The sequence below is a fragment of the Colobus angolensis genome, unplaced genomic scaffold, assembly GCF_000951035.1.
Source record: "Colobus angolensis palliatus isolate OR3802 unplaced genomic scaffold, Cang.pa_1.0 Scaffold589, whole genome shotgun sequence".
In the NCBI taxonomy this organism is placed as follows: Eukaryota; Metazoa; Chordata; class Mammalia; order Primates; family Cercopithecidae; genus Colobus; species Colobus angolensis.
In genome coordinates, this window is record NW_012119476.1 from 359,186 (window position 1) to 367,356 (window position 8,171).

Consider the following 8,171-nt stretch of genomic DNA (forward strand, 5'->3'; position numbering starts at 1 on the left):
GAACTCCTAGTCATTATTCAAAACCCAACAGGGAATTTCCCTTTCACACTTAATGACTGCCTCCTCAAGGCTACTTGGTTTAAACAGTATACCCTCGACAATCCCAAGATACATGTTCCACGAGCCCCAAATTAATGAATATTGGAAAATTTAAGTATACATATCAGAACCTTAGGGCTCAAATAATTAACTGGGCTACTAAATATTGTAACTAAAATGAACTCTGCATTCCATTGCATCATGAATTTAGTAACATCCACCATAAAATCAGCTTAATCTGAAAAGAAACAATAAAGCTTTTATCACTTCCGGTAATTTACTGCATATGTAACCATAAATAAAGAACAGAGAGCAACCTTGTAGAAACACTTGCTCCCACACAGTAGTCACACAGAATGTGAATCACACATGCATCTCACCAAAATCACAAATGTCTTCATGTAAAAGACTTTTGGAAAAAACAGTGAGAGTCAAATCCATAAATGCCAAGAGCCTGCTGTACTTCTATTATTGTACTTGTGTCAATGAACAACTACGGCCCCAATGAGAACATGAGCTTCTTGGGGTCAGGTCATTATTTTGTCATTCTTTTTGTACCAAAGTTGATCTAACAGGAAGAAACCACTCCAAAAACATTTGTTGAATTAAATTATCTTCTAGTTGATTTTCCTACTTCCAGGCCATCTTCCTTTCCAAAATCCTGCCAGTTATTTCACAAAAACATACTCCTGATGTCACTCCATTTTCCCCAAAACTTTGATGGCTCTTCATAATCTGCTTTACATGATTATGTCCCCAAGCCATGCTAGGACATATAAGAGCCTTCACACCAAGGCCTCATATTCCCAGTCTCATTCTTAGCCTCTCTTCTTCACACACACTCTTCAAGCCACACTAGCTGCTCCTGGAACATTTTTGGACTTTCATCACTCTATGACTTTGTAAATGCTGTTTTCTCTGTCTAAAAGGTCCTCCTCCTCTCATCTGCCTGGAAAACCTGAATTTATTAATATAGTTCAGCTGAAATATCACTACCTTTGTAGCTTTCCATGACCCCTCTCAGAATCACTGTCTTCCTCATTTGTTTTTTTATACCAATGTGTTTGTTCTAAAAACATACTAAGCTGATTCTGCGGGGAGGGCAAAGGGAAGGAGGGAGGGCCCTGTCAAAAGACTTACCCAAGCAGCGACTGCGGCACTACGTGTTAAGCATATTGTTCAAGCAGCAGTGGGAAGATGGAGCTGGATGGCCTTCATGTTATGAGATGCTATGGCTCGCATCTTCACACTGCGTGTGTGTGTGTGTGTGTGCGTGTGTGTAACTGTGTGGGGGGCAGCAGGAGGAGAGAAAGAGAACGAAGGGGGAGAGAGAGACAGAGACAGAAACAAAGAGGGCGGACGCAGTGCAGTAAGAGCAGATGGGCGGACCCAAATTTCTTCTGCCTCACGATTTTGCGGAGGTCCAGCCCTTCATCCAGCCTTGAAACACGGGGTGGGGAGGAGGCGGAAAGGGGAGGGACTGCACTCCCTCTGAGCGTGCTAGCCCCGATTGCCTGACGGATCACCCTTCCGCTCCAACACCGCTAGTTCCTCAACGCCGTGACTCAAGCCTATTGTGCCAGGCGGGGCGCACTCAGCAGCACAGCCCCACAGGTGGCGACGGCTCGGCGAGAGGGTTCCCGCCAGGCTAGGCAGTGGAGTGCCGCACAGCGCGCCTTCCCGCCTCGCAGCCGCCACCCTAGCGGTTCCGACCCGGCGCCAGCAGGCCTGCTTGGTCGATCTTCGAGCCAAAGATGAGGCGAGGCTGGAAGATGGCTCTGTCTGGGGGGCTGCGGTGCTGCCGCCGGGTACTGTCCTGGGTGCCAGTGCTCGTTATTGTCCTCGTCGTGCTCTGGTCCTACTATGCCTACGTCTTTGAACTCTGCCTGGGTAAGTGGGGCTGGGCACCTAAGGTGGGGAAATTATGCTCCAGTATAATCGTTTGCCCTACCTTCACTCTGGTGTCCCTTGTGTTCTCAAGCCCTCTCTCTGCGGTTTTCCTTTCTCTCCCTGGAGAGCTCCTTGTCCCCAGCCTCTGGCTTCCCACAATATTTCCTGCGCGCTCCCACCAGGGTCGCACCGTGTCTCCATCGTCTCCCACCTAGGGTTTCTTATTTCTTTGCCCTACCCACAATAATGTCCTGGCTTTTCCCACGAGGGCCCCCTTTTCTCATACAGGGCAACCATCTGCACCTATGCTCTCCTTCTGGGAGCCCCTACTCTACCAAGTTGAGGAAATAACATACCCCATGTCTTCAAGCTGTTTACTCACACTAGGAATCCCACCAATGCATCCAACTAGGAGCCCCACCATTTTCCCTCCTACTAGAATCCTACTAGGATTTCCTACTAGGGATTTCCTACTGAGAGTCCCAGAATATTTCCTCTACTCTCTTACTAGCTCTCCTTTTTCACACACTGTAATCTATCGTTTTCCCGTGATCCTCTCACACTGGCTGAAGTGCCACTTGTGACGCCACAGTGCACCCTATTCTACTCCATTAAGATCTTCCCTTTTCACATAGTGGTAAGCCCTCCATTCTCTTTCCCTGTGGGCTCCCCCCATTTAATAATTTTTCTTTAATGGGATTGGTATTCTATAATACATCCTCTCCTCTCACACTAGAGGCCCTGATTATATTATACTGGAATTCCCTGCAGCCTCCTACCTTCTTGCTTTGAGGAGCATTCAACTCCTTCCCATTAGGAGCCCCACATTATTTTCTGACAGCTTATACTGGTGACCCGGCTATTGTCACATGATGATAGTGCCTTCTTCCGTGTCTTTTCCCACTAGAGTCACCTCTTTTACCCTCCCACAAGGGTTTCCATAATTTATCTCCTATTCCATCAAAGGGCCGCTACTTTTCTAACCGTTATTCCTCGTTATCTTTTTTGGGAAACCCACTCCCCACCTCCCGCAGTGTTCTTTGACTTTTAGCCCCACATTCTGCCATCCTCTTCCTTTGGGGTTTCTCATTATTATTTCTTCTTGCTTCTCATTGGATTGCATTTGTCCCATCTTCTCAAACTGGGGAAACCCCATTCTTTCTTACTGGGGTTTCTAATATTTTCTACTCCTCCCAATGGGCATATCATTTCTCATTCCCTCTCATTAGACTACCCCTTTTTTAATTCTATGATCTTTTTTTTTACCCTGTCCTGTCACACTAAGGAGCACTCTATACCCTCCTTATTTGCCAAATGGTTCTCACAGTATAGCTTGTGCATTCAAACTCAGAATTCTACAATATTTCCCGACACAAACCCCAAGTCTCTCCCCTGTATTATTCCCACTTTCCACTTTAATTCCCCCCGTTGCCCATTCTTATTATTATTGGCCTTGCAATGCTCTCATCAACTCACAATGGCATTTTCATATTATATCCTGTCTTGTTACAATAGGGTCCCTGCTTTTCTCACAGTAAAATCTCCCCTTGTCCCTGTCTTCTCACGTTGAAGAATCCCTGTCTCCTCTCAAAAGAGATTCCACTAATACTTGTCACTCTTATCACTTTGACACTATAATTCCATCGCCAGCACCCTTAAACTTGTGGCCTACAATGTTCCCTATTCATCTGCTTTGGGGCTCCAATATGTTTATACTCCTCTCACAGTAGGACTCCTGTCCCATTGGACATCCCCTCACTCCCAAGTCCTTCTGAGACTTCTATATTTTTTCATACCAAACTCTTCTCACCTTAAAAATGATGGTAAGGATGCTGCTTTTTTGAACTCTGGGACCTGACTCCATTTGTAATTTTCTTCTATTACATATTTACAAAGCAATAGTCTACCCCAGGTAGACTGGGACAAACTAGGGAGGCAGGAGATGATCCTCTTCCAATACAGAACTTTCTATATTCTAATTCTATAACTTTCTATATTCTAATTCTAATTCTAATTGCCTCTCTGAATCACAATTTGAATTTTTTTTACCTCTTTCTTAGAGATATTATGGAAAATGCAGAAAGAGCTCCTAAAAATAAATTTCATTAGTTGCCTTCATAGATACAAGTTAGCCTAGTTTTCTTTTGTATCTCAATCCAGTACTGGGATGCATTAAGTAGACTATGCAATGACTGGGAAGCTTTTCTATTCTCAGACCTTACTACTTTGGCTTTTTGAATGATTGATTGAAGGGTCAAGAGTTCAGCACCCTTATTATGGTATGGACAATGCTCCTAGGATCAATGCCATATTGTAAGCAACTTATTTTGGAGATTTTCAGTATTGACTCATATGAGCTTCACCAAGATATATTTTAAAAATTCATGATGATAATGACTAAAACTTCTATAGTGCGTACTCTGTGCCAGAAAATGTTCTAAGTTCTGTAGATAGATTAACTATATATTAATTCATTTAATCATCACAATAACTATATTAGGCAGGTACCATTACTGTTTCCATTGTATAGATGTGTAAACTGAGGCACAGATGAGCAAACCAAGGTAAAGACCAAGTTACTACAAATAATTGGCCTTCTATAAATTCTTCTTTAGTCATGTAATATTAACAGCTGGAAGGCAGTGTAGGACTTATTTGGTTTGTTTTAGTTAACATACTTGTACCACACTGCTACATGCCAAGTACTATTTCTAGGTGACTACACACACAGACACGTAATCTTTGTAACAACTTTCCAATGTGTACACTATCATTACTTGTTTGTAAACTGGGGAACAGACAGAATAAATAGCTTACCTAAGGTCACAGAGCTAGTAAATGGCCAAACTTAAAACCCAGGCAATATGTTGCCACAGTCTCCTCTAAACTAATACAGAGGTAAAAACTTGTGACATACAAGCCAGATGTAGCCTTCAGATATATTTTGCCTGGCCTGCACAGTGTTTTCTTAACATTTTGCATCAGTTCCCATTATTTAAAAGTCAGGGGAATAAGGCAGCTTTGACTTTCAACTCTGGCTGAACCAGTCCACCCTGCCATCATCCATTTAACAATCTTGTAACAAATTAGCAACCTGGGTTTCAGAAAGGTTAAATCAAATTTTCCTAAGGCCACACATTTAGTAATAGTGGAGAGTTGGAAATCCAGGCTGCCTGATACCTAGGCCATACCTTTTCCAATACAAACAAATTAACAAGTATGCATTTCAGTAAGACTCAAAAAGTAACATTAAGGACCTAACTTCTTTCCAGGGATAAAACCTGATGTCTTTCTCCCTAACGTTACGTTAGAGCTAAAACCAAAAGTGATATTTTTGTCCTATAATTCTTAGAGTTTGAATTCTGCCATTTACTAGCCAGGAGACCTGGGGCAAGTACCTTCACTCTCTCAACCTCAGTTGTCTCACATGTACCTTGCTTCTACAGCTGTTCATCCATATGACAAATGGTTGCTTAGCACTCAATATATGCCAGTTATTACTGCTGTGAGGCTTAAATAACATGGTGCCTGAAAAGCATGCATCACAGTTCACAACACGTTATAAGAGCTCATTAGATAGTAACTTGTGATTACTAAAGATATAAAGGATTCTTCCTGACCCAGGAAAATAAGAAGCTTAGCTTTTTAGAGAGGAAGGAAAGTAGCAGTATCTATTTTATTGGGGTGAAATGTATATAACATAGAATTAACCATTTTTAAGTGTTCACCTCAGTGCCACTTAGCACTCACAATGTTGTGCAGCCATCACCTCTATGTAGTTCCAAATGTTTTTGTTATCCCATAAAGAAACCTCCTAGGCATTAAGCAGTCACTCCCTGTTCCCTCTTCCCCTAAGTCCTAGCCAATTATTAATCTGCATTCTGTCTCTATGGATTTACCTATTATGGATAGTCCATATAAATAGAATCATAAAAGATGTGTTCTTTTGTGTCTGACTTCTTCCAATTAACAAAATGTTTTGAAATTGATCCACATTGTATTATGTGACAGTAATTTATCCCTTTTAATGGCTGAATAATAGTCTATTGTGTGTATATATATACAAGTTTCTTATCCATTCATTCATTAATGGACATTTGGGCCATTTCCACCTTTTTGTCTCTTCTGAATAGTGCTGTTACAAACATTCATGTACAAGTATTTGTTTGAATATCTATCTTCCGTTCTTTTCAGTGTATATACCAGGGAGATGGATGGGGATAATTGAACTGTATGGTAATTCTATGTTTAACTTTCTGAGGAACCTCCAAACTGTCTTCCACAGTGGCTGCACCATTTTACATTCCCATCACAGAATGATAGCACAGAAGGGTTCCAATTTGTCCACATTCTCACCAAGACTTGTTATTTTCAGTTTTATTTTTATTATAGTCATCTTACTGGGTGTGAAGGGGTATCTCATTGTGGATTTGATTTGTATTTCAGTAATGACTAAAAATATTGAGAATCTTTTCATGTACTTGTTTGACATCCATATGTCTTCTTTGGGAAAATGTCTATTCAAGCCATTGTCCATTTTTTAATTGGGATTTTTAAATTGAATTGTCTTTTTGTTGCTGAATTTTAACATTTTTCGCATGTTCTGAATACTTGATCCTTATCGGATAAATTATTTGCAAACATTTTCTCCCATACCTGATAGTATCATTTTATACACAAAGATTTTAATTCTAATAAAATTCAATTTATCTATTTCTTTCTTTCGTTACCTATGCTTTTGATGTCATATTTAAGAATCCATTACCAAATGCAAGACCATAAAGATTTACCCCTGTGGGTTATTTTTTGTTTGTTTGTTTTTGTTTTTTTTTTCTTTTTTTTTTCTTTTTATACGGGACCTCACTATGTTGCCCGGGCTGATCTCAAACTCCTGGGCTCAAGCGATCCTCCCACCTTAGCCTTTCAAATAGCTGGGACTATAGGCATGTGCCCTGTGTTTTCTTATAAGAATTTTATGGAACTAGAAGTACCATATGACCCAGCCATCCCATTACTGGGTATATACCCAAAGGATTATAAATCATGCTGCTATAAAGACACATGCACACGTATGTTCATTGTGGCACTATTCACAATAGCAAAGACTTGGAATCAACCCAAATGTCCATCTGTGACAGACTGGATTAAGAAAATGTGGCACATATACACCATGGAATACTATGCAGCCATAAAAAAGGATGAGTTTGTGTCCTTTGTAGGGACATGGATGCAGCTGGAAACCATCATTCTCAGCAAACTATCGCAAGAACAGAAAACCACATACCGCATGTTCTCACTCATAGGTGGGAACTGAACAATGAGATCACTTGGATTCGGGAAGGGGAACATCACACACCAGGGCCTATCATGGGGAGGGGGGAGAGGGGAGGGATTGCATTGGGAGTTATACTTGATGTAAATGATGAGTTGATGGGTGCTGATGAGTTGATGGGTGCAGCACAGCAACATGGCACAAGTATACATATGTAACAAACCTGCACGTTATGCACATGTACCCTAGAACTTAAAGTATAATAATAAAAAAGAAAAAAAGAAAAAAAAGAAAAACTTAGATGTCATTAGGTAAAATACACTTATAGTTTTAAATAGCACGATGTGTCACATACTAATACCCTATAGAACTTGAACCTTCATTATGAATAATATTTATAATAAATATAGAAATGATATCACAAGATTTTTCTCTCCAAAATAGGTGAATGTGGTGTGTGTGCATGTGTGTGTTTATGCCTACTATAAGTTATAACAAGTTCATTCAGGTTTTATAAAGAAAGCAATAATGTGCATAAAAAAAAGAATTGTATGCTTTTAGCTCACACTTTTAGGTATTTTAGCCATTCTGAGTTAATTTTTTGTATCTGGTGTAAGATAGGAGTTCAGCTTTTTGTTGTTGTTGTTGTTGAATGTGGATAACTAGTTATCCTAGCACTGCTTGTGTCTAATTCTGGACTCTCAATTCTGTTTCATTGATTTATTTGTCTGTCCTTCTGCCATCACCATATACTGTACCTTTGTAATAAATTTTGAAATCAAGAAGTGAGTTCTCCAGTTTTTTTTTTTTTAATTATTTGTTAGCTGGGTGTGGTGGCTCAAGGCTGTAATCCCATAAATTTGGGAGGCCAAGGCAGGAGGATTACTTGAGCCCAGAAGTTTGAGACCAGCCTGGCCAACATAGTGACACTCCATCTCTACAAAAAGTAAAAACTGTAGCCGAGCATGGT

At 40.5% G+C, this 8,171-nt stretch overlaps 1 protein-coding gene across 2 annotated transcripts in view; it reads left to right on the forward strand.

Moving 5' to 3' along the window:
* The first annotated feature begins 1,213 nt into the window (after positions 1 to 1,213).
* The window catches only part of ZDHHC15 (zinc finger, DHHC-type containing 15), a 174,017-nt gene continuing 167,059 nt past the window's right edge, over positions 1,214 to 8,171 (forward strand). For both annotated transcript variants that reach the window (XM_011962253.1, XM_011962254.1), the window contains exon 1: positions 1,214 to 1,929. In XM_011962253.1, the coding sequence (XP_011817643.1) occupies positions 1,794 to 1,929 (136 nt within the window). In that variant the 5' untranslated portion in view covers positions 1,214 to 1,793. The remainder of the gene's footprint in view (positions 1,930 to 8,171) is intronic.